This window comes from Dothidotthia symphoricarpi, assembly GCF_010015815.1.
Source record: "Dothidotthia symphoricarpi CBS 119687 unplaced genomic scaffold P153scaffold_11, whole genome shotgun sequence".
Lineage (NCBI taxonomy): Eukaryota > Fungi > Ascomycota > Dothideomycetes > Pleosporales > Dothidotthiaceae > Dothidotthia > Dothidotthia symphoricarpi.
The window spans coordinates 815,039-839,880 of record NW_022985018.1 but is presented as its reverse complement, the minus strand read 5'-3'; the positions used below and the strand labels follow the sequence as shown (position 1 = coordinate 839,880).

Below are 24,842 nucleotides of genomic sequence, written 5' to 3'. Positions count from 1 at the left end.
TCGACTGTCATTCAATTATACCCAGTTTGGAAGCGTTGCATTCAAGGACTCAAATTCGAAATGGAAAAGGCCAGCAAAGACAACCGCCGATAATAACATCTATCAAGAAGCGGTGTGCTGAATTCTTAGTATCCAGGTCATGGATTAATTCAACCCCATTGGTATAGATCGAGATTTTTTCGATGAATGTCGCTGTCAGACTAATTCTAAAGTTTATGTGTACAACAAATTGATCATGCACAACGCTGACCTTGGCATAGCATGATTGATGAATATCGAATATAACTATGATGCTGACTCTGGCAACGAATGGCGCACGGAAAGGTGCGTTGTCCAACTCTTTATTGTTTTACTGTGATAGCAACCCATTTACAACAAGCGTCAAGCTACCTGAGACGAAGTAGATTCAGCTTAATCGAAGCCAACATCTTTTAGAAGAGATTTTTACGATTACTTGAAGGAACATGTCAGAATAATGTTCTGGGGAGAGCCAAGAAAAGAAATGGCATGTTACCATGATTGTGAAGACATTCTTTGTCGTTTTGCTACTTTATTTGTATATTCGTAAACCAAGTTTCCTGACCACAGCGATTTTGACACATCTTGTTCCAGTAGAGAGCTGGACATTTACAGTTCGATGACATGATCCACCTATATAGGAGGGTTCTGGAATTATAAATTTCGGCATATTTGACATAATTTCGAAGGGACACGTAAGTTTATCAAGTGGGTCGACTGTTAGACCTACATCAGAGGGCAAGTAATCTTCAAGCCACTTGTACAAGAGCGCGTTGAGAAATCCATTGATATTCTCCTTGCAATTCACGTGGACTATAATGGACCAGATACCACGCAGCGCTCATAGCCTAACGTTTTGCTCCAACCGACCCCGTACCGTTAGCTGGAATTTGACCACTATACTCAATTTGACAGCCATATTGGGTAGTCTGTCTAAGTGATCCAAGGGTATAATACAAGGAACCAAAATCACTGACTCAAAAGGTAAGAGGTGCAGTCCAGACCGACGAAAGCTCACGGCTCGTGATACAGGCAAGTATACAACCACAGTCAACTGTCATAAGTCTGACCATCAAAAGACTCGAGCGCACCATAATACAATGTGTCATTCCAAGTACATTGAATATGAGGCGATGTATGTGTTGGAAAGAAATTTGTCACTTAGACGGATAGATTTTCACACTGAGTGGAGAGATTTTATCAGAAACTGCAGCAATGGCTGCGGGAATAGTCGGTTGACATGACCACAGAGCTGGAAAAATTTATCCCGGTTCCGTGATTGAAAATAGAGTAGCTTTTGATCTTGTGGTTTGAGATAAACCTTGTTTGACAGAAACAGATCGAGTACTAATTATGTTACTCCTTGATCGTGAGCGACTACTCTGCAACACGTTGCTAGGACTGGTCGGAACCACGATGCTGTGTGGAGCTCAGGCTTCTGCATCTTCAGCGGTTACACGGGCAGATACGTAGTACTCTGTTGAAAATCAAGGGGAAACTACACTAAGGCTGAAGAGGCGGTTGGCTCTTCTTTGAAAAGAAAACATATTGGCAGCCATTTCGAACATGCTGTCAAGGGTGCGCCGGGGATTGTTGTGTAGTCAAATAACAGATATTGGTGCCATGGTGACAGCGCGGTGGTAGGTGGCTGAACGAGGTTGTGGTTGTCGAGCCCAGAGGTTTGCGGATACTTGCAGTTATGCCTGTTCAGCATCTAGTGTTTAGTGTTAGGCTCAGAACGAATCGTCGACCAATGAAACATTGCTGCGTGGTCGTAGTGTACATACGGCTAGTGTTCATCATGAATGTCCTGCACTCTTTTCCAAAGCATCACAATTCATGGTAATTTGACAAAACGATCAATGCAATCCCTGGCATATATCCAATGGTTTTAGAACCCTGGCAGATATCACAAAATGTATTTAATGGATGTAACATGATCAGCTTGTGAATCGTGGCACGATTGCGTGCAAGCATAATGTCAATTTGCTGCACAGAGATCATAATACCACCTCCAAGTCGGGAGCTTCCATAGAACCATGAATCAAGCGTTGAGCAATCCTCGTCTTGGTTCTCATTGGCCTCATCATCGACGCAAGGGAGGACATTTTGATTGGCCTACCACGCTGACGTCACGCAGCGGTACACCAGCCTCCGTTACGGTACTCCATAATCCACTATATGAATGTGGAGAAAACGCCATGGTGAAACTATCACGGACCACGAAGCGAATATCAGCTTGTGTATGTAGGGTGATGAGGTTGCTTGAGTGCGCAAAATCCAATAAAAGTGTCACGACAGCAGTGGGCTTCGCGAGCACTCGAATCTCAGTTTTGGAAGTCGAAAACAAGACGAGTCGGCATGGTAACGGCAAACCGGCGAGAATTTGGTAGGACAGTAGGGCGTTGAGCTGGTCGTGCATAAAGTTTTGGGTAAGGAGGCAATGCGGGCAAGCTCCAATGAAACCGCGCTAAAACTGCCGGGACCGGTTCGTGTTGCCTCTCGGCCACCCATCAGATCTTCACACTCTGACATCGCTCAATGATCAGACGTGGTGCCATAGCTTCCCAATGAGCCATCACCAAGCCGCGATATCCGGAACCAAGCAAGACTCACCACGATGTGCATCAATATTTGCGACAGCTCATCGCCGAAGTAGATCCTGGAGGGGTTTTCCCTACATGCAGAGTGACGCCTCATGTCGTATCACCTACGGCTCCTCGACGACCACCTCAACGCCGTCGCGTTGCCGCGACTTGGCCCTAGAAATGGACCTGCATTAATGCCGGCAAAGATCTTTTGTGATTGGTGCTACCGCCCAGATGTACTGTGTACTTGTTTACTCGGCTCCATTGCACACGCCACATCCCAATATCGGACTGTTGAGGCGTTGTGTGAAAAGCTGTTAGGTGCCCATTGTTTGTGCTTAGCTAGGCAAGTCTTACATCACACTTATCTTATAATTCAGCACCACATTCTCGTCCTGTCGCGCCGTGCCTATCGTCTGATCCCCCAAGAAGAGCCGGGAGCGCAATACCTATCTGTAATCTCACTTTCCCGGACACACAAAGCCTGTACTTCCGGAAGCACGGTCACAAGACGGGTGAATTGTTAGTGACTCGGTCGTTTGCCGTCGCTCGGGCCCTACACGTGACATTCACGCTCGCGTCGCTCCTTCCTCGTTGACCTCTTAAGCAGCCACCACCGAGCGAACTAGTTTATCCACCCACAACCTCTACTCTTCTACTCCTCCACCACCGCCGTCTGGCGCCTTTCTTTCGCTTGTCATCCTGCCTCAGGCTGTCCGTTCGTTCAACATCAACATCTCATCTATCTGAATTGCCAATTGTTAATCAGTTGTCGACGACAACGACTACCACTACGTCATGAGGACGTCCGCTCTGCTTGCCCTCACGGGCCTTGCCACGCTCATCGGCGCAGCCCCGTCTCCTACCCGGCCTCAGGTTCACCCTCATGTTGAGGCCCGTCAAGAGACTAACACCACGTCTGCACCGTGTGCCCAAGTCTCGCAATTCATGTACGGCGATGGAACTACTGTTGTCAAACGTCAGGTTCCAGCAAAGATCGCGTGGGACTGCATCAACAGCGTTCCATTCAATGCAACATCGGCCAAGAGACTCATCCCCGCAATTCGGCCGTACATCAACTGGCAGAGTACACTCGCCTCACTGAAGAGTCCCCCTGCAGACTATGCCGAAAAGGTCCAACCACCTATTGACATTCTTGGTGGTCTTGTCCAGATTGAAGCTGATATCGATGCTGGTCGTTTCACGAGCGAGTACGACTTTGGCTGGACTCTATACACCCTGATTCAATCGGCCCACGATGGCCACTTCTCTTACGTTCCAGACTCTGTCGGCAGCATCTTTTCGTGGGGTCGTCCCATGCCATTGGTTTCCGTCTCCGAGGATGGAACTCAGTTGCCCGCAGTGTTCGCATTTGAAGACGTCCTGGGTCTGCAGTTCAAGAACATCTCATACACACCATCTCCCGTCGTCGAAATAGACAATCTGGAAGCTACCGAGTTTCTTGAGACTGTGAGTCAATATGGCTCACTGCAGGACCGTGACGCATTGTACAACAACGTCTTCTACGAGCTAGCGCAAGTCAGCTTGGCCGATAGTGGCAGCGGAAGCGGAATGTTCACGGGAGGAGGACGTGGACGATGGGTTTATCCTGGGGCCACCACGACGCTGAAGTTCGCCAACGGTACAGAGCGCGTTATGGAGAACTACGCCAACGTAGTGATCAATTTCCGCAACGTCAACTCCGGCGAGGAACTAGGCAGAAAATGGTTTAGCTGGGGCTCTGCTACAGAAGCGATGGTCTTGTCACAGGAGGAGATGAACACTACCCCAACAGTGTCGACTGCCGCCGTTGAGGCCATCGCAGCTGCTGCGCCTGGATATCCCGCACCTATTGTTGCGGGTCCATCCAACTTGATCAATGGATTCTTCATTGATGCTCCTGGCTACGAGGATGTCGCGGTGCTACAGGTGCCAAACTTTGTAGGCATTTCTTCCGCACAGGCTCGTTTCCAAAGCACAACTCAGGACTTCATTCCCGCAGCGTTGGCAGCTGGTAAAACGAAGCTGATCATCGACCTCCAGGCTAACGGAGGAGGAACCATCATGCAAGGTTACGATATGTTCAAGCAGCTGTTCCCAGATATTGATCCTTACGGTGCCAACCGTTTCCGTGCAACTGAGGCCGCTGATCTCATTGGCCAGTCGTACAGTGCGTATAGTTCTCAACTTCCTCGAACCCCAGGCAGGAATGCGACAGCCCAGTTGGTTCAGTCATCTTACTTCGATTACCACTCCGACATGACTGTTGATGAGAAGCCATTCTCGTCCTGGCCAGAGAAGTTTGGCCCTGTGGAGGTGAATGGAGGTATGTGGAATCCCACGTGTGATATGTCTCTTGTGCAACTGCTAACACTGAATCAGACAAGTATACTACACCCAACCGCTGGAATCTCTCTGATGTTTACATCCCGTACGTTTCGGGCGGTATCAACGTTACCGGATACGGAAGTCTGTCCAATGTTACTGGTCCACCTAAATTTGCACCCGAGAACATCGTCCTCTTGACGGACGGCTATTGCGCCTCGACTTGCACCATATTCAGCGAGCTTATGACGAAGCAGGCTGGCGTGAAAACCATTGCTATGGGTGGGCGCAGCAATAAGGATCGGATCCAGGCCATCGGTGGCGTCAAAGGCGTAAACAACTACCAGTACAGCTACATTCAGAGTCTCGCCCAACGAGCTGTCACACTAAGCCCAACGCTGAGAAACTCTAGCCTGGGTCAGGGTTACTACAGCGACTTGCCCTTCAATCGTGGCGGCGGCTCCATGTCCATCAATGTCCGAGATGGACTCGCTCTCAATGACACCTCAGGGATTGCATTGCAGTTCGTATATGAAGAAGCTGACTGTCGCCTCTACTACACGCCTGAGATGACAGTAGACATCACGGCCGTATGGAAGGCAGCTGCGAACGCGCATTGGAGTGATGGTAGCAAGTGCGTTTCTGGGGATTATAGTCAGAAGCGCAATGCCCGTGAGATGACGACGAAGCTGAAGCCGAGAGGTGTGCATGTTTCCCGAGTCGTTGCTTTGAAGCAGGTGAAGGCGTTCGAAGACAGTTTCTCTCTGGAGACTCACACCGAGATGAACGGCGATGGCTTTATGCAGCCGTAAAAGGATGTTGAACATTCAGAAAAATTGCACACCTGTCAGGCAATTATGCGGTCTAGGGCGCTATGCTTGAAGCGCGAGGGATAACACGACTTTTCCTCATTGAGGTGCATTTCTGCAGGTTTTCTACGATGACGCACGAACCATCTGCAGGCGGAGTTGGACGAGGTGAGGGTGTAGCTCCTCAGCGCATGCCCATGATTGTACGAATCAATATGGGAAGTAATGAATAAACAATCCCGATTTACACTCTTCTCTCATTTGCCTTGTTTACACGTTAGATATTGTGCTCATGTTTATGCTCGTATGTGTGTCGTCAAAGTAACCACAAGCGACCTTTTTTCTCCGGAGCTTTGATCCCTCGCCTCGATTCCAAGAATAGAACCACGAGTTGTCTTCCAAAACGTAACATTGATCCACAGCTGCCGATCGTATTGCAAACATGGCAGATTCAATCGCCTGACTAGGGATTCGATGACATCTCCTGTGCTTTACATCGAATTCAGCTGAGCCGAGCGTCGGCATGGATAATTCGCAGGGGCATCCTCGAAACACGGGAACTTCATCCCGGGCAATGAATGCCTTGCTCTTTTCTCTTCGATACTCTCCATGCACCCTCCCAGCGTTGCTTCGACATAAACATACACGATGCAACGTTGCGACAAGATTTATTGGAAGGACGCTGGGCGCGAAACATGCATTTTGTGGCGTCGAATCGGGTGAGGTAAGCCTTGATGGCGTTGACATAAGCTCGTGTTCGATTCCGAAATGTGCATGGTCTGGGGAAGAAGCGGCCCGTTGCAGGGAATTGCGTCAGGTGTCGTTGTATTTCGGTAGATGAAGGTAGGGGGGTTGCAGAGCTGAGGATGGGTATGGACAAAGGACCTCGTATGCCAGTTGTCGTCTGTTCGCCGGTGGGGTAAAGTTATATTTCGTCGTTGACTTAAATGGTCTTGCATTCCCTTGTTCTGTTCATCTGTACACTCGCTTTCTCCGTCTGTCGCTCTTGTCTCGATTGCAGATTCTGGCATCTCTGGACTGTTGTGCTGGGTCAACTACAACAGACGCTCTTTCTACAATATCACCACTTGAAGAGCTCCACAAATTCGACTGTGGATAAGAGCTGTATCCTGATCCCCACCAGTTGTCTCGCTCATCATGAAGCTTATCCTATCTCTTACGGCGGGTCTGCTTTCTGCAGGCCTGGTAGCAACCCAAAAAGTGTCTACAGATGGCTCGTGTGCCGGAACGAATGGTTACACTTGTCAAGGCTCTACCTATGGCAGTTGTTGTTCACAGTATGGATGGTGTGGGTCGACGTCAGCTCATTGCTCAACTGGATGTAATGCAGCATTTGGAACTTGCTCTGGCTCCTCAACGATTCGTACCTCTTCCACCGTTCAAACATCCTCGACAATCCGAACTTCAACAACCACACGCTCTTCTTCGGCGCCTGCCTCAACACCTACCAAGAAGGTATCGACGGACGCGACCTGTGGTGGTACTACCGGGTACACATGCTTGGGTAGCAGCTTCGGAAACTGCTGCTCGTCTTCCGGTTATTGTGGTTCGACTTCGCCGTACTGTGGCTCAGGTTGTCAGGCTGGGTTCGGGAATTGCGGAAGCAATGGTGGCACGTCGTCGAGCATCACGAAGACTTCTTCTACAACTCCTTTGCCCACCCCATCAGGCTCAGTTCTGCAATGTCTAAATGGCAAGAGTGTTCCCTACAAGATGTCTTCCGACGGCGAGTACGCTGAGCTTGTAGAACCTTACAACCTACGTCTTCCCTACACTCCTGCGGTTGTCGTACTTCCTACTACAAACCAGCACGTGCAAGACGCTGTTGTCTGCGCTGGTCAAGGTGGTTTGAAGGTTCAGGCTAAATCTGGCGGTCACTCATACGCTAACTTTGGAAATGGTGGCAAAGACGGTTCGATGAGTAAGTGTTTTCAACTCGTGGACAGACTTGTGACTAACAACCGGTAGCAATCAATCTCCAGTCCCTCCAGACTATTCAGCTGGACAAGGCTAGTGGCGTGGCCACAGTCGGTGGTGGCGTTCGATTGGGCAACCTTGCAGACGGCATCTTCACCCAGGGCAAGGCTGCTGTTTCTCACGGCACATGCCCAGGTGTCGGTATCGGTGGACACTACACCCACGGTGGTTACGGTCCCACCTCTCGCAACTACGGCCTCGCTATGGACCAGATCATCGCTGCAGACGTTGTTCTCGCCAATGGCACGCTCATCAAAGCTTCCCAGACCCAGAACTCTGAAATATTCTGGGCTATTCGAGGAGCAGCAGAGTTCTTCGGAATTGTGACCACTTTCTACCTTCAGACACGCGCTGCCCCAGACAGCATTACTTACTTCTCATTCGCGATCACCAGCGTCTGGAACTCCCAGACCACGTTCACCAACTCTTTTCTCCACATCCAGGACGTCGCTACCAACGCTTCTGTTGTCGACAACCGCGTCTCCTTTGGCATTTACCTCGACGGCTACAACACCTTCAGTCTCAGCGGTGCTTTCTTTGGCAGTGTGACTGAGTTCAACACCAAGATCAAGCCCGAGTTGCTCCGCAGTCTGCCAGCACCAACAACTAGCACCGTAAAGTCCTACAGCTGGTACGACTACCTTGTCCTCGAATCCGGCGATAGCACCATCAAGACACCCACAACCGGCTACGACGAGCACGAGAACTTCTTCGCCAAATCCCTCACAGTTCCCGAGCGCGACGGCCTCACCGCAAGCGCACTCAACGCCTTCTACAGCTACATCAAGCGCGGCACTTCTGTTGATTTCTACGTCATCATCAATCTCTACGGCGGCCCTGGATCTGCCATCAACTCCAAGGACACGAACTTTGCGGCATACAGCGATCGTGATAGTCTTTGGGTGTTCCAGAACTGGGGGTACAGCGGGGCTGGGGATGCTGTGTCGTTCATTAATGGTTTGAACAGCGCTATCACGACTGCGCAACCCCAGACGGCTTTTGGCGCGTATTTGAACTACGTGGACCCCAGTCTGGATGTGGCTACGGCGCATAAATTGTACTATGGAGACGCGCTGTATGCGAGGTTGGCGGCGCTGAAGAAGACGGTGGACCCTGGGAATGTTTTCTGGAACCCGCTGGGTATCAGTGTTTAATTTGATGGCACAATGATTAGGAGTCGTTACGACCTGGTTCCTGTATTGGCGTTTTGATGTTGGGCGTTGGTCACCGTTGTGGGTATGGTGCAGGTCCTGGGAGTTTGGGCATAAAAGCAGTATTACTTGACCGTAGTTTCTATTGATAATGTCATATACACACATGCATATCTGTGTGATGGAACTGCGTAAAGGCACTGTTGATAACTACAGCCGAACATTTTCTTTCTTGCACAATTAAGACAATCGTTTGTAGCCTCCCTCCTACTCATCACCAAGCCAAACCCAGCATCCAACTTCCGAGGATCTTTCATGTTGCAGCTAGTCCAGCCAGGTCAACTGTCGGAGCCTCGTACTTCTTCTTCGTCTGCAGTTTTGGTACCCTTTTTTTCTTGTATTAGCTAGCCTTAAGATCCCATTTAAGCTAGTTAGTCACAAACTTTGATAGTCTCTTTTTCTTCTAGTGCTAAAGCGTTAGACTTCCTCTTAAGTCTGCAGAAACGCCTTAGTATCTAAATCTCCCAGAGCTAGGCTCTTTAACTCTTTTGCGTTGTCTATAGCAGCCTCCAACTATCCAACTGCGACGTAATGCTCAACGAGAAACTTGCTGGCTCCCATCGCTGGCGGGTGTCGCGACACCTCTTCCATAAGCTCACTAATGAGAGCTATGTTCGGATCGCCTGGTACAGCAGTCCCTGTTGTTGAAACCGTTTTGGACTGTTGTGATGTGAACATTGTGCTATAGAGTTAGGTACTTTCATGTATCGTCTGTACAGTTATCAAAATAACTGGGTTCCGATGGCCATACTTGTAAGGATTGATGTAAGAGGATGAGAAGAACGACGATAACGTCTCGCTTGAAAACACTTGTGTGCAGATTGGAGCAATACTCACAATCTCAGACAAATACAGCCAATTCTATTTTCGTTTTGCGTAACCGAGACAATTGTATGTAGCCTCCAAGACTCGATGAATCCCAGGTAATAGAGGTTGCGAGGATTGGCGTGAGAGGAAGAGGATGGCACTCAAACTGATCTGTATGTAGGTGAACCAACGAACAACTTCAGTATTCTCCAGACTCATCACAGCCTCGAATTAGCAAGGCAAATAGATGTTGAAAATTGCTTCACTGCCCCAGTGAGGCACCCTCTTGGTTAGTCGGAATACCCGGAACTAAGCAGGCTGCAGCGACGTCTTGCAACAGCTTGACAACTACATGTAAAAAACTGTGAAATTTTCACGCCTTACGTGTTGTTTGTATACGTCTACTAGCATATTTTCTTTGTAGAACTTGTTGTGTTGCTGCAAAGACCGGACCTTGATTCCAGATATTCCGACGAACCAAGGCACCCTCACCACCGGCCCAACCCCGGCACCTCAAGCCCGAAGATCGCCCAGTCCGACAGCTAGCTCCATCACGTGTACTCCACTCGCGCCAAGACCTCACGAGCTCAAAACCAGTTTCGCAGCCATCTTTCCTAGGTATACTTAGTACGTACTTTCCAACCACCCCAAAACTTTTCAGCTTTGCTAACAACCTGCAGCCTTCTTGGGATCACTGAGCTCAAGCTTTCAGTCGATCTGCTTGGATCTGCTTCATTGTACAGCGAGGACAGGTCTGAGTATGAATCTCCTTCGGGGGCTTCACTGGGGCAATTTTTGCTGGACTGCCGTTGGCATGGAACTCTTTTTTCATTGATTGCGCTGCCGTGAGGTGGTGCGTTGAGGAAGAAGGTGAGAGTGGGAGTTGTTGTGGTCGTGTGAGTGAGAGGCGCGATGAGGGCTGTTCGTTGGGTTGTCGATGTGAGAGTGCTGCCTGGAAAGGAGATGATGGGAGGAGTTGGGAGTTGAGTGTATGGTTGTCGCGAGCATATAGATAGATATAAACGTGCATTACGAGTTGTTGATGCGAGTGAGACGTTTCTGTCTACCGTCAATACTATTATGGCTTTGTTGCTGCCCAGCAAATGCTATGAGGACTACCAAGGCGGTTACACGGTGCAGCGGGGCTCACTGGCGGACCTGTCGTAGGACAGAGGCGGTATGAACAGAGGGTGTTATTGGCATTCAAGCGCTGTCTTCTGTAGACAGAAGCAATTTCCAGCTTGTGTTCCTACTCGGGTGCCTTCACGTAGCCCGCGCTGTGTAGTTTCGAAGCTGCCTGTGACTCCGGCAACGCGTTCTTTGTGAAGCAACGAGGATGGCGGAGCACGACTGAGCCTCTGACAGACTCCTGTCGGCCAGTCTCTACTGCAGCGGTGTGGCATAGTATGGAGCGTGGAGTTCTTCGCTGTATCGCGTGTGTTCCTCTTCGTGAAGCATCAAATCTTGTCCTTCCATGTACCTTCATCCACCTCCCGCCTTGCCCGCACCCTCAGGAAGTGCCTGCTCCACGCGACCAACCTGCTCTGTCTCGGCCTCTTCACTATCTCCCTGGTCCTCCCCCTCCAGCTCCGCACCCTCCTCGCTCCCCTCTTCTCCACCCTTCCCCTCCAACGCGCGATACTTCCGCTTCCGCTTCTTCTCCGCACTCTTCTTCTTCTTACTCGCCTCCCTCGCCCTAACCCTCGTCCGCGCATCATCCCCCAGCGTCGCCTCCTCAATGCGATCCTGCAATATGCGCCGCGCCATCTTGCGGTTCAACTCGCGACTCCGCGTGTCCTGGTATTTCACCACTATCCCCGTCGGCAGGTGGATGAGCTGCACCGCGGACGAGGTTTTGTTGATCTTCTGGCCCCCGGGCCCGCTGCCTTTGAGGAAGTTCTCCACGATTTCAGAGTCGAGGATGGGCGTTCGCGGCGGGAGCGCTTTGCTGTGTGCGGCTTTGTTGCGGGCGATGGTCGTTGTGAAGGCGCGGATGAGCGGGAGATGGGCCTGCGGGCGGGACAAGGCGAGGAGGGGGCGTAGGGACATCATCGTCGTGAACGTCAGGGTTGGAGGCGGCATTGAATTAGCATTGTCGTAGAGCCAATTCGTCACGACCTGTCGGGGTGTGTTGCGCATGTCACTGCATGCGGTACTCCCGAGCGAAAACCCCCGAGTCTGCGCCGAAAATGCCCAATTCTGACAGCCGTCAACCCAGACATTGATTCGCACCCTGTTGTCTCGAGTCCCACGCACCCAACACAACAGGCTCCCCAAGCACAGGGCAGTTCCTCACGCGCGTGGTTTAAATCTACTCCCGCACGTCGATGCTCCTCACCACAATCGTCCTCCTAACCGCCGCATCCGCCCTCCTCGTCGCCGCAATGCTCTACCCATCCACGCTGCTCCGCTGGTTCCAGCGCAAGAAGTACCAATACGAAGTCACCTTCTCGCTGTACATGTTAACCGGGACGGAGAAGTTCATCTTCAGTAAGTCGTAACCCCGATTCCTCGTATATGCCTACGCTGTTGCCCTAGCGCCCCCTTTCCCCTACTCACCTCACCTCACTTCTCCCGCGCACAACCTCGCTCGTGGTCCAGGGCTAACATTCGCTCTGCAGACTCCGTCCTTTTCCTCCTCCTCTCCCTCCTTGTCATCGCCGCGTCGCTGTACCTCCCCGAACATGTCATGATCATCGCGAATCGCATGTTTTACTACGCCTCGGGCAGTGAGGATACCATTGCGCACAAGGCGTCGGAGTTTTTGGGGCAAGATGGCTTGGGTGGCGCGTTGGCGGGGCATGGGAGAGAGCTGTAGACGGGTCGTTTGAAAGGGTTGCGTGCTATTCGACTGGGTTGTCGTTGAGCTGTTTGGGAGGATCTGGGACTCGTTGCGTCCTTTGCCTAGCGCCAGGCGGGATTATAAGCGTTGCATGATATGGCGTTTGTGGTGCTTGAAGAAGCCCTTGATGGGCTCTGTGTTTGGCTGGGGGCTTGAATATAGAATATCACCTAATTGTAATGATTCGACAAGTCGTGCACTGTTTGCTACTCCTTGATTATACCGTCGTTGAAGCGTAGGACATGAGAGTCTTCGAAGAAAAAAGAAGAGAGCCTTGGATCATCCAAGGTGTAAGTGATAAACACCAACGTGGCAGGTAGACCTCAAACAAGGAAGGGCAACATTCTTGCCGCAGATACTAAATTCCAGTGTACAGCTTCAAGAGTACCATGCATAAATATTGACCAAAGCTATATCAACGCTAAGAATACTACTCGCCGAAGCCAGCTCACAGATACCGCCCAATGCATATGCATATGCCGCTGAAAGAGAGAGTGCCTATCCATATTGAATCATGTATACAACGCAAGCCGTCAGAAACCGTCGCGAGTAGGATGTGAAACTGAGTCCTTGTAAGAAAACCCACGAGAAACGAGAGCGAGTAAGACCTTGTCCAACGTTCACAGCTTGTCGTCCGTCGCTGTGTCAACATATCCATGCTGTCGTCCTAGAAGAAACTACCAAGTGAAGATGCCCTAGTTTCCGAACAGTACCGCTGCCGCATTCGTAAGCGCGGCAGGGGTGTAGTTGTTGGTAGTGACCAGCACCGGAAAATCTTGCACAGCCTTGGAGTAGGATTGTCCAGCGGGCTCATCGCTGACGAGTAATACCACAACTGGGACCTGCATTGTTGACCAGCTCTCTTCCACCTTCCTCGTTATTCCTCTTGCAAACTTGAGCTGCTGTGCAAAGGCTTGAGTGTTGCGACTCATGATGTTCTCCGTGATGCAGATAACGATCATTACGACTCCACTTGCGGGCAGGAAGCCGGCGTGGGTCTCGGTCATGCCGTGGTCCAGGCGGTAGGGAACATGACGGACTCGGCGGGGTAGCGCTCTGCCCAGAGGCTCGAAGGGATCCGTGTTTTTTGCTAAAGTCGAAGAAGGAGAGTGAGGGACGAATGGTGTGAAGAGTGTGATAATCTCCGCTTCGTGGAGCTTTCGCAATCGTGTCAAGACCTCGGCTGGGCAGTGTACAAGACTTGCGCTTCCAGTGGTTGGTGGATTTGGCTGCACCGTGGCAAAGCTGTGCCTATCTGTTGCTTGGGAGGTCATCTTGGGTCCAGTCGATTTCGACGAAGTCTTAACCTTGTGTTCGCCCATTCTTGCGAGGACAAATGCTTCCTCCTTAAGCCGAATGATAGGGGAATCGAGAAGTTGGTGTAGCAGGTAGAGCTAGACTATGCAGCATGTACCAGGCAAAGTCTTGATCTTGAGGTGAGAGAGATCGTCGGCGTCTATAGGATACTTCCTGAATACACGTAGATTTTGTTTGAGTTTCCTGGTATAGTCCTTGAAGTTGTCGCACTCGACAGCAAAACCAGCCCACTAGTTGAAATGGACGAACGTAATTTTTGTAAACGAAGTTTAAAACAGCTGAACAAATGTTCCCACCAATTGATCCGCAGCGGTGGAGAACAAAACGTAGTACACAAGTGTGGATAAACGGCGTTGCCAGTAAGGATTAGAGTGATGGACCAGAAGCCGTGGAATGAAGTAGTTAGTTTAAATGCTAGCTGTCAGCTCAAAAGATGGCCGTAACGAAAGTAGCCTGTTTTTCTTCTGGAACCTGACTCGGTCAAAATACTCTGACCAGATATATATCATTAGTGCTGGGTGTGGTGCTCAGGAATGACCATATTCAAGAACACTAAAATAGTACGAAGTCATGGACACGCATGTACCGCGTACCGCGTACCGCGTGTAGGAAAAGAAAAGTAGACATGTCTTTGCTAACGGAGTTCTTGCCACTGGATGTCGTGTGCTGGGGCTCAGAGTCATCGTGGACACACGACAGGACGGTTGCTGCGGCGTGGTGGTTACACGAAAGACGAAGGCTTCAGCGGACTTATATCCGTTTGGTGATGGATGCTTTGGGTTGCAGCAAGCCTCGCACACGCCAATATCCTGTCAGATAAGTCCAGGATAGATAGCCGATAGAGCTGAAGGGCGTAGCTGTTGGCATAGTGGTAGCCCTGGCTGAGGCACCTTCTTGACCGGCCCGCAGGAGTGCTCGGCTCGGAACACCAGCCAATGAACATGAAGTAGCCAGCCAACGACCGGGGAACATAGCAGAATGCGGATACCCGCCACATGTACGAAATTGACCACGACGTTCTGTGGCGGGCGAGTCAGTACATTTTGAGCCAGCTCTGCAGCAGCCATTGTCGAGTCTGTCGCTGACCTGCCAGATCCTTAGCCTTTCAGAGCGTAAAAGCGACCCGTGAATCGACAGATGTCGTCAACCAACTCTTGTTGTGTAACGCAGCAATTCAAATACAGCAACAGTCAGGGTTTCAATGCAAGTCAAACGCCCATGCGGGGCGACTACAAGGTGACTTCTGCAAGAGAGTGTGCATGAAAGACATAGCCGCGGACGGGGGAGGCGAATGACACGCGGGCGATCTTGTACAGCGAATGGCAGACTGACTGCATAAGTGGCATATGCGATAGCGCTCGATGACACTTTGACGAAGTTGGAGCGCAACGCAGAACGATGAAAGGTGTAGAAAGAAGAAATGCATGAATTGTTAGGTATAAACGTAGCTTAGTCACTATCTCGAATAGGGAAAGTGCGATCTGGCTGTAAACGCGACCACGACGCGCCCCATTTACGCTGTCCATTGTGTTGCTACATGCATGGGCTAAGAACAACTCGATGCCTTCCGTTTCCGGTATGACAGCATCCGATGTCTCGAACATAGTCCGCTAATACACTCGTCAGAAGAGCAGCCCACGCTGCACGACGCGTTAGAATCGTTGCATGAAGGTTGGTATAAATACGGGCCGTGCAGCGGAGACCCTTACTGACTTAGGACCACAGCTTCGTTGACACCAGCAAAGCAACGATCTGTCAAAGTATCTGGCGTGGTTGATGTCATCTGCCGACATGCATTTGATGATGGACTCGATCAGGAAGCTCTTCGAATAATCATACAGATCGCGTCTGTCAAGACAAATTTAGACCAGACTAGTGTAACCACACTCATCAAGAACTTGTATCCTGCTCAGCGAGTACCCGGCGATGTAGTCGTCACTGTTGTGGGAGCTCTCGGTCAGGGTCGAGGCAAGCCTACACCAGGTACTCAAGACAGCCTCGTGAAGTGGCTTACGATTATCCATGAGATCGTTGAGAACCCTAGCATCCTATCTCGTCTGTATGGTGTGCTATTTGGTATGTTGGATATGATCAGTATCAGGTGCGCGTAGTTCAATTGTAGGACATATCAACCTGAGCTAATTTTATCAGAACCTCATTGTGCCATCTGCTTTCCTTGATAACCCGCAGAAAGCATGTAAAGCCATTCAGAATGCAGCAGCTGTACGTCACAAATAGATTACTCACCCCTTTTTTACCTCAATGGCGCATACTAACCTTTTCGCAGACTTGAGCTCTCTCGCGGTCTTGGCAACGAACCTGCACTTCAAGGCCTTCTCCGCGTTTACAAGGATTATTACCCCGATATTATCCTTGGAAGTACATCCTTGAGCCGGAAGTCGTTTGCTCCGGTGAGTTCCCGTCTGTTTGTACAACTCGACATGCATCTTCAAGATATTTCCAGTACTTCCCCGCCACTGTTTGTGACACCCTTGAACATGTCGCTAATTTACAGCAACCTGATGCGGAATGGCAAACGAAGATATCGGCCATTCAAGAGGCGATTACTATAGCGAACGACTCCACACTGGACCGGCATAACGGCTTCAAGGTCCTACGGAGAGGACCAAAAAGGAGCAAGGTGTCGGCTATCCCCGATGTGCATACGTATCATGCTACTGAGGTGTGTGTTGTGCAATACACTCAATCATTTACGGCTACTGATGGTGTCTGACAGAATTCTGTGACCCTTGAAGGAATCGACAGTGTGGAGGATTTTGTGGAAAAGCTCGACCGAATAGAGCCACCTGGACAGTTGATCTCTTTTCTCACAGACCCACTTCTACAAAAGTACGTAGACCTGAGGCCATCACCAATCATATCTTCCCGGATAGATTTGTGGCTTGCGACATGTCTCGAGGACCAATACGAGATTGCAAGACAGGGGACTGGAGACTCCCGGTACTTGTCTGAGGTGCTCGATGGACTGCTCAAGCATGCCCAATACACCAAGGTAAATCGACATCAGATCATGTTTCTGAAATAACCAACTTCTGACACCTTCCAGACACTGCATCCCGCCGTGCTTGCATTTCTCCAACAGTACCTCGGGATCTGGAACGGTCGGGACCACGTCAATACTCTTTTGGGTTTACTTGTTTACATCCCATTTGAGTCCTTCGAAGACGCATACTCTACCTATCTGGTTTCTTTGGAGCAGGCTCTGGTTACCCAAGGCCCCTCATCTTGTGAGAAGCTTGTCAATTTCTACAGTTCTCTCCTCCGACATCAGACATCCAGCAGCTCTCCAGATCAGCGGGCGCTAAAGGACTTCACGACACACATCGCAACCTTTTCGACCTCGATCATATTGACGTTACCAGCAAATTCAGGCAGCAGCCTCATTTCCTCCATCCTCTCCTTCTACGAACTCCTCTCTACATGCTCAAAACCATATGTAATCCCCATTACTCTCCCTCCAATGCATCTAGTCTACCTTTTAGTTCAAGATGCACCGCCAGCTACACTATCACGAACCTGTGGGATCATAGGAAGCTACAAGCTAGCGTTCGACCAACACCCAAAGCCCGTCAAAAACTACTACTCCACTGCGGTCACCGACGCGCTCAACTGGTGCCTCCGCGACATCTACAACTTTATCTGGGTGTCTCGCGCTCTCGTTGTATCCGACCAAAAAGCAGTTGGCTTGTACTGTCAACCTTCTTTACGCTCTGCTCTAAATGATTACCTGAGCAGTCTTAGCCGCGAGTATGGCATCGGTGCCGCTCTCGCTCTCTCCAATAACCCAGCTCTCGCTTCGTTGTCTGCAGCAGCGTGGCGCACTATCGAAGAGCGGAATATTGAGCAAGAGAATCTTGATATAACGAGCACCCGGCGTCATCAAGGCCCTGTAAGCCAGCAGAGCTTGCACGTATTGAAGAGGCAAGGAGGAGTGAGCGTGGATTGGGATGGCCCGTTGGGGTACAAAGTTTTCGTTCTGCAATGGCTTGAGGAGAGAGGCATGGGTGGCATCAAAGAGCTCATGTTCGCCACAGTCACGGATCTAAAGGGCAAAGTTTGAATGGGTGGTATGTAAACGCAATCCGCCAGTGGAGAACCTGCTTAGCTGAGTTGCCGATGGACTGCATGAGATTCGAAGTTATTTAATCCGATGAAAGAAAAGACCACACTGACCAATTGATCGAATAATCGACGTTCATTAACCGGTGAAGTACCTGGTGCCTACTCGTGGAACACTATTTCGTGACCAAGATCGGAATCTAGACTCTGCGATTGATCCAAGCCATAATGTTCTGCCGCTCACGCAGAAGAGCAGCATCACCCGACTCAAGCTGCAACGCCTTGTCAATATAGCGCAAAGCCCGCTGCTCAGTACCACGCTTTCCCACCAGTCTCAAAAGTATCGCCAACCTGTAATGCAGCTTCGCCAGTTGCTTGGTCGAAGGTCTGTACGTGAAGTCTTGCATCCAGAAACCCCTTTTGAGCGACGCGACCGCAGAGTGCAATGCATCCTCAGCTAGGATTGAGATACCCATGAACCCACCCGTTGGATTTTGTATGCCAGAGATTTGAACATGTGCGACGTTGAGTCTGATGAGGAAGTAGAGTTCTGCGATCCTGATTACGAAGGGCCTGCCGCCTCCAGCAACCAAACCCTCCCAGGAGCTTCCTTGGTGCATTAGGTCGATCTCAAGGGCAGCGTCTTGCCACGTCAAGCATGCCTCTTCGAAGTTCCGTTGCTGAAAAAGCCGGGTCCCTTCTTCCTTTGCTGTCCCATACTGAGTCAATATCGCCTCTGGGCTTGACCAACTGTCCTGGGCCATATCCGTTTGCACCGCACTGGCAAGTTCACGCTGGACATGGCCGCATATCCGTACATTTTTGTAGCCTCGAATGATTCGGAAGGGTGCCAGTAGTGCCTGCTGAGTCTTTTCGGAGAAGTACTCTTGTAGCACGGGTCTATAGCACGGCACTTGCTGCTCAAACAGAGAAGGTGCCACCATCATGGTCATCACCATGTTCTCGCTGAACCCTGACATTATGGCATCCCCATCTGTGAGTGCCTTGCAGAACCTGTCAAGATCTCGGTGCAAGATCATCAACGTGCATGGTTTGTTGAGGTGCGACTCCTCTGGGTTTTCCTGGGTGGATGTTTGGGTCTTGAGAGATATAGCTAGTACGTATCCCTTAAACCGTTTGACGATCTTCTGATCTTCCGCTACAACTGGCACCGCAGCACCCATAAGGGCAAAGTGCAATGGAAAGCCACTGGAAGAGGTAATCTGGACGAAGCGATTGGTCTTAACCATAACGTCGTAGGCCTCGCGGTGGATTTCGGCATTTGTGCGGAGGATGCCCGTCTCGATGGTATGGCCGGCGCGCAAAAAGGCTAACCCTGTGTCGATTTTGATTGTGGTGGGTGGTAAGTCGAAATCGCATAGCAGGTTGCGGTAGATATTCTTGCGAATTTCACTGGGGAGGTCGCGAAAGCGAAACGAAGGTGATGAACTGCCTGTAGAAGCCATTGTGGTGTTCGATGGAGGGATTGTGATGAAGTGAATTGTTACAAATTGTTGATCTTAAGTATGTAAACAGAGTGAGACAAAAGCAATTCAGTGCGTTGACGATTACACGTCGAATTTATACAGACAGTACACGGGTTGGGTCGAAAGCGGGGATTAGAGTTAGTTTACACGCTAAACGCGTGATCATGTGCATGCGTGTCCATTACATGTCCATTACAATCTTTGCATTATAATTGGAGGTGAACTGAACCCCTCTCATGTATCCGTGGTTCCTCATAAGAACCGGTGTTCAGTAGAGTGTTTGTTGTACCACTATGGTAACAAAACTCCCCCATAACCTCTTATGTGTGCTTCGATTGGTTATATGTGCGAGAAAAGATGGCTGCTTTGAATTGTAGAGACCTTGACTGAATTTCAGATCTAATCGTGAGGCAAACAGCTACAGACATCCTTGAATACCTACGTCGTACGACGTTGATAAGCTATCTGTGTGTGATGGCACATCCGCTCGATCTTGAACTCTCTACCCATCCACCAATGAAGTCATGAGCAAACACTCCTAATAAACGCCTCATATATGCGTTTTTCGATACATGTGCTAGCATTATCAAGTCCCTGGACAATACTAAGTCCCTCGACAAAATAGTAATCAGCCAAAGCCTGAGCTTCTCCAGTGTTTCTGTACCGCTTCTCAGTTTTGCTTTTCTGGTACAATTACATGCAGTCGGTTGTTATGCCGGTAATTTGTTCTGTAGGTGCTCACATTGGAGACAATCTACACAATTCGGTCTCGGCACGTTCACAGCGTTGGCCCAAGGCGAAAGTCCTGGATGCAACTGAACATCAGAATCACGCGGCTACTGTTGATGACTGAGGAATGACAACCGCCCTCCAATGCAGCGATTCTCAGAATCGGGTACGTTACGTAGGATTGTACGTAATATGATAGGAGTTTGAACTGTGATCGTAGTACCTTGGCTCGCGCATTAGTGCGCGAAATCTGCAGACAAGATGACCTTACAGGAAGCATAGCATACGCTGTGTCACTGATAAGCAAGTTGGCATAGCTTTCGACGTAATATCGCACTACAAACCTCTAGACTGGCAGAACCGAATTCTTTAGGACCGAGTTGCCCAGTACTCGTAACTATGCATGTAAATCCTTCACTCCGTCGGGAAAGATACGTTGGTTATTTCGGTCAAGATCATTAGGGTTTAACATACCCAGTTCCGCGGTTGTGATGTATTTCCCGTTCATTTGATCGTCGCCTTCGTCAGAGGACAGTATCATGAAACCTGAAAGGTTCATCGCTGAACGAAGACGGCGCTTCAGGGCTTGACCCCATGATCGATGACATTATCGACTTCTACAAAACTAATGGAACCACGTAAGATACACGAAGTCCGGTGACAGGAAGGTCCCAATGCCAGCGCAACGAGCGCTTTGTGTAGGTTCGAATGGTACGCCATTCTCCGAAGGGTTTCTCCAGGGCCAACGAAAGTAAGATTTCCTGCTTACATGGTATTCACAGTATCTCCTGGACGTGTTTATCTGAAATGGAAATTCAAGATCCTTTTCAGTTCAAAGAAAGGTAGAGATGAAATAATTCCATATCTGTCCAAGCCAGGATAGTCCTCTCTTCGTATACCCATAATTAGAGCCAATGTAATCCACGACTACAGTTCGAATACCCTCGCTCTCATAGTGACCAACTTTTTCCGATTGATACGAAGTAGCACTTCATACACGAAGTCTTCACGTGTTGAGAGATCTGTATGCATGTGACATGACACGACATCATAATCAACTGGCTGAAGTTGCTCAAAGTTGATTCTTCATTCCGAGTTAGCAATCTGTCAAAGGAAGTGTGCTTTGGGTTTGGTGAACAAATGTTGGTCGCGACTGGTTGAAAGTCCGTGCGCAGCCATGACGCTGCAGACGCGGCTGGGAAGGTGCTACACGTGCACCGCGATTGGCCAAGGATTGGCTGGCAAGCTCGAATCCAGGTTCTTCGACAACAACAACAACGACAAAGACAACCACGCACAGCTTTCTGCGCCTGCTGTTGGTATTGCTACTGGACCTACGACTGCATTGCCAATCTTCGCTAAACTGATATCCTTGCTTGAGAAGTGCGCATAGGTTGCCATAAGATCGTCTGCAGATCCGCGCAATGAAGTTCGGAACTACGCTGCGCAAAAGCGTGTATCCGCCATGGAAGGGCAAATACATCGACTACGACAAGCTAAAGAAGCTGCTCAAGGATAGTGACGAGGAAGAGACGTGGACGGCCGACGACGAGCAGGCGTTTGTCGACGAGCTCGCCAACGTGCAGCTAGAGAACGTACACAACTTCATCCAAGAGGTTTCGCAGAAGCTGCGCGACCGGACGTCAGCATGCGAGAAGAAGCTAGAGCCATTGGCTGTAGGCATCCCATCTGAAGACCAGGGAGAGGAGAAGAAGAAGAAGGACGAGGCCGGTGAGGGCGAAGCGTCGAAGAAGTCGGAGCTTGGCCAAGAGGAGAGGGAGAAGCTGCTGAACGAGGTGCTGGCGGAGCTCGACGATATCACCAAGGAGACCAAGGAGTTGGAAGGTTTTAGCAGGATCAACTTCACCGCCGTCATCAAGGCGACCAAGAAGCACGACAAGCTCCGTGGCCAGTCGTACCGTCTGCGGCCATTCATCGATGCCCGCATTGCCGAGCAGCCGCTGCAGACTGAGGATGCATCTCCGCTGTTGTACCGGCTGTCTGCGCTGTACTCGTTTGTCCGCCAGAGCTTGGAGGGCAAGCCTAAGGAAGCACTTTCCTTTGCCGAGGGCAGCTCGGGCGGCGAGAGCTTTGTCTCACACAAATGTAAGTTGAGTGGCATGTCTTGGTTGTCATCATTGACTAATATGGTGTAGTCTGGGTTCACATGGACAACCTCTTCGAAGTCAAAACCGTTATCCTCCGCCGTCTTCCCGTCCTCGTCTATAACTCACAGACGTCTAAGGTCGCCGACAGTACGCAGCGCGATCCCACCATCACGTCAATCTACTTTGACAATCCCAACTTCTCGCTGTACACGGACAAGGTCAACGGCAAGCCCGACGCTGCCTCGTTGCGCCTGAGGTGGTATGGTCAGTTGGGCGAGAAGCCAGAGATTGTCTTCGAAAAGAAGGTCATCAAGGAGGGTAATGCCAGCGAGGAAGTACGGTTCCCTATCAAAGGCAAGTACGTGCAGGCTTTCCTCGAGGACAAGTATCATATGGAGAAGAGCATCGAAAAGCTCGAGTACCGGCCCAACAAGGATCAGAATCAGGTGGACAAATTCAAGAAGGCCGTCCAGGACATTCAGAGCTTCGTCAAGGAGAAGAGCCTGCAGCCTGTTCTACGGGCCAACTACACCCGTACAGCGTTCCAGATTCCCGGCGACGACCGCGTCCGCATCTCGCTCGACACAAATCTCGCCCTGATTCGCGAAGACGCCTTGGACATGGACCGACCGTGTCGCGACCCCGACGATTGGCACAGGCGTGATATTGATAGCGGCAAAATGGAATTCCCATTCAAGGCTATCAAGAAGGGGGAGGTTAACAAGTTCCCTTACGCGCTGCTGGAGATCAAGGTCAAGGGGGTCAACAAGTACGAGTGGGTCGAGGATTTGATGAACTCGCACCTTGTTCAAGAGTCGCCGCGCTTCTCCAAATTCGTTCAAGGTGTTGCAAAGCTCTTCGAAGACAACGTCAATACGTTCCCCTTCTGGCTCAGCCAAGTCGATAATGACATCAGGAAAGAGCCCTCAAAAGCCATTGCCGACGAGGAAGAACGCAAGCGCCGCGCCGCTGAGAACGATGTCGCAGTTGGCTCCCTCTTTGGCGCGCGCGCAAGCCCCAGCTACCGTTCTTCGGTTATCGGCTCCCCTGCCGTGTCGCGCTCCGCTCCGAAGAGAAGTGCCAGTGCTGCTATCGCCAACAGCGGCGGCGGAACTGCGCAATCTATGCCCCGCGCTCCCATCAACATTGGCTCTCTGCAATCGAACAACAATGACCGCACGAACGAGGAACTAGACTCAGACGAAGATGACATACCCGAGGCCCTCAACGGCAAACGTACCGGTCTCGCCTCTCTCTTCCCTTCCTTCTCCACATCCAAATATGCCCGCAAACAACAGCGTCGCATCCAACTGCCGCCCGGTATTCGCGACCCTGGCGTCTGGATCAAAGATCAGGGTCCTGTGCGTGTCGAAGCAAAGGTTTGGCTTGCGAATCAGCGCACGTTCATCAAATGGCAGCATGTTAGTGTGTTGCTAGCTTCCTTGTCACTCGGTCTATACAACGCGGCAGGTGAGGGCAATAACATTGCGAGAGCCTTGGCAGTGGTGTACACATCCATCGCGGCGTTCACACTCGCGTGGGGGTATGGAATGTACATGTGGAGGAACAAGCTAATCCGGGAGAGGAGCGGCAAGGACTTCGACGGGCTGACGGGACCGCTGGTTGTTTGTGTCGGGTTGGCTGTTGCGCTTTGTTTGAACTTTGGATTCAAGGTATGTTGATGATCTGTGTTCAAGAGAGAGGATGGAATACTGACTTGTGGAATAGTATCGAGCGCTTATGAACGAGAAGGATCACCATCATGGGCACGCGAATGCATCGTTTGGGGAGCAGACGGAGCTCCGCGTTTAGACAGACGTGAGGATCTGGGGGTTAAAAAGGTTGAAAGGGCCGTCGATATTGTTCCGCTGTGGTTTACGCTTCTTACATAATTGGAAAGGCTCACTGTACATAGGGACTTGAGTCGGTATTTGTAGTGTATACGAGTTTTGTTAGCACTCATTCTTTGTTCTCAGTGAGTGTTTTTCGGTCTCTGAATGGTCATGTTGTTATGGAACGGGAGTACTTGAATGTAATAACGTCCTTGTGCATATGTTTCTACAGTGGTAGCCTGGTTCAAGTTCTAGCATCGTGAATTGTCTTTTGCTTGCGCTGCATGTCTGGCAAACATAAATGAAGGATGGGTAGTTGTGCGTCAATAGCACGTTTTGACAAGCAAGTACTTGCCGTAAACAGAAGTCTCTCATCTATGTGCCCAGATTCTGCTAAAAAAGATCGTCTGGCGCTTGGAGAGGCAACAGACAAAACCGTGTTGGTGCAGTGAGCAACCAATACACATCACCTTGTCATTTCAATACTAAGGTTCACACTCTTCGCAAAGCAGAAGGCGCCACCGTCGATCTTTCGCGTCTACCACACCTTTTGCTCCTCGTTCTCTTCAGCCTTGTGAGGTGGGCACCTGTCTTTGGCGTACCACAAGCAAAACCCACATGTCGTTCATGCGCTGCTGGAACCCGGCATCGCACCAGATTCGACGTAACCTTGTCGGAGGCGAATTGATTC

The 24,842-nt window shown here is 50.3% G+C and overlaps 7 protein-coding genes across 7 annotated transcripts; 4 read left to right on the top strand and 3 right to left on the bottom strand.

Annotated features, from left to right (window-relative positions):
* Positions 1-3,404: 3,404 nt before the first annotated feature.
* P153DRAFT_357481 (peptidase S41 family protein-like protein) lies at positions 3,405-5,743 on the top strand (the record flags this gene model as incomplete). Its single annotated transcript, XM_033666735.1, has 2 exons — positions 3,405-4,932; positions 4,989-5,743. 2 exons carry the CDS (start codon positions 3,405-3,407, stop codon positions 5,741-5,743), a joined length of 2,283 nt encoding a protein of 760 aa, XP_033523395.1.
* A 134-nt stretch (positions 5,744-5,877) lies between these two features.
* Positions 5,878-6,693, bottom strand: P153DRAFT_29687 (uncharacterized protein). Its single transcript, XM_033664118.1, has one exon. It carries the CDS (start codon positions 6,485-6,487, stop codon positions 6,011-6,013), a length of 477 nt encoding a protein of 158 aa, XP_033523394.1. The 5' UTR covers positions 6,488-6,693; the 3' UTR covers positions 5,878-6,010.
* A 781-nt stretch (positions 6,694-7,474) lies between these two features.
* On the top strand, positions 7,475-8,892 carry P153DRAFT_291925 (Glucooligosaccharide oxidase; the record flags this gene model as incomplete). Its single annotated transcript, XM_033663799.1, has 2 exons — positions 7,475-7,682; positions 7,730-8,892. The coding sequence occupies 2 exons, from the start codon at positions 7,475-7,477 to the stop codon at positions 8,890-8,892; spliced, it is 1,371 nt and encodes a 456-aa protein (XP_033523393.1).
* A 2,120-nt stretch (positions 8,893-11,012) lies between these two features.
* On the bottom strand, positions 11,013-11,946 carry P153DRAFT_29720 (uncharacterized protein). The gene is made up of 2 exons (XM_033664147.1): positions 11,488-11,946; positions 11,013-11,352 (listed from the first exon to the last, which is right to left on the bottom strand). Exons 1-2 carry the CDS (start codon positions 11,893-11,895, stop codon positions 11,239-11,241), a joined length of 522 nt encoding a protein of 173 aa, XP_033523392.1. The 5' UTR covers positions 11,896-11,946; the 3' UTR covers positions 11,013-11,238.
* A 179-nt stretch (positions 11,947-12,125) lies between these two features.
* Positions 12,126-12,732, top strand: P153DRAFT_367289 (uncharacterized protein). The gene is made up of 2 exons (XM_033668236.1): positions 12,126-12,246; positions 12,378-12,732. The coding sequence occupies exons 1-2, from the start codon at positions 12,141-12,143 to the stop codon at positions 12,572-12,574; spliced, it is 303 nt and encodes a 100-aa protein (XP_033523391.1). The 5' UTR covers positions 12,126-12,140; the 3' UTR covers positions 12,575-12,732.
* Positions 12,733-13,293: 561 nt separating this feature from the next.
* Positions 13,294-13,872, bottom strand: P153DRAFT_291952 (uncharacterized protein; the record flags this gene model as incomplete). The annotated part of the gene is made up of 1 exon (XM_033663801.1): positions 13,294-13,872. One exon carries the CDS (start codon positions 13,870-13,872, stop codon positions 13,294-13,296), a length of 579 nt encoding a protein of 192 aa, XP_033523390.1.
* A 1,582-nt stretch (positions 13,873-15,454) lies between these two features.
* P153DRAFT_423412 (Mis6-domain-containing protein) lies at positions 15,455-24,387 on the top strand. Its single transcript, XM_033672426.1, has 11 exons — positions 15,455-15,491; positions 15,542-15,586; positions 15,641-16,016; positions 16,067-16,138; positions 16,203-16,326; positions 16,431-16,598; positions 16,653-16,928; positions 16,983-17,990; positions 21,627-22,317; positions 22,368-23,992; positions 24,048-24,387. Exons 1-11 carry the CDS (start codon positions 15,476-15,478, stop codon positions 24,129-24,131), a joined length of 4,485 nt encoding a protein of 1,494 aa, XP_033523389.1. The 5' UTR covers positions 15,455-15,475; the 3' UTR covers positions 24,132-24,387.
* Positions 24,388-24,842: the final 455 nt, after the last annotated feature.

Bases quoted from the DNA above. Each gene is read 5' to 3' on its own strand.
- P153DRAFT_29687 (XM_033664118.1), bottom strand. From the start codon at position 6,487: ATGTCAACGCCATCAAGGCTTACCTCACCCGATTCGACGCCACAAAAT.
- P153DRAFT_29720 (XM_033664147.1), bottom strand. From the start codon at position 11,895: ATGCGCAACACACCCCGACAGGTCGTGACGAATTGGCTCTACGACAAT. The intron at 11,353-11,487 runs GCGACGCTGGGG...GGGAGCGAGGAG, and splicing joins TGCAGGATCGCATTGAGGAG to GGTGCGGAGCTGGAGGGGGA.
- P153DRAFT_367289 (XM_033668236.1), top strand. From the start codon at position 12,141: ATGCTCTACCCATCCACGCTGCTCCGCTGGTTCCAGCGCAAGAAGTAC. The intron at 12,247-12,377 runs GTAAGTCGTAAC...TTCGCTCTGCAG, and splicing joins GACGGAGAAGTTCATCTTCA to ACTCCGTCCTTTTCCTCCTC.
- P153DRAFT_423412 (XM_033672426.1), top strand. The intron at 16,327-16,430 runs GTGAGTTCCCGT...GCTAATTTACAG, and splicing joins GCCGGAAGTCGTTTGCTCCG to CAACCTGATGCGGAATGGCA. The intron at 16,599-16,652 runs GTGTGTGTTGTG...GGTGTCTGACAG, and splicing joins ATACGTATCATGCTACTGAG to AATTCTGTGACCCTTGAAGG.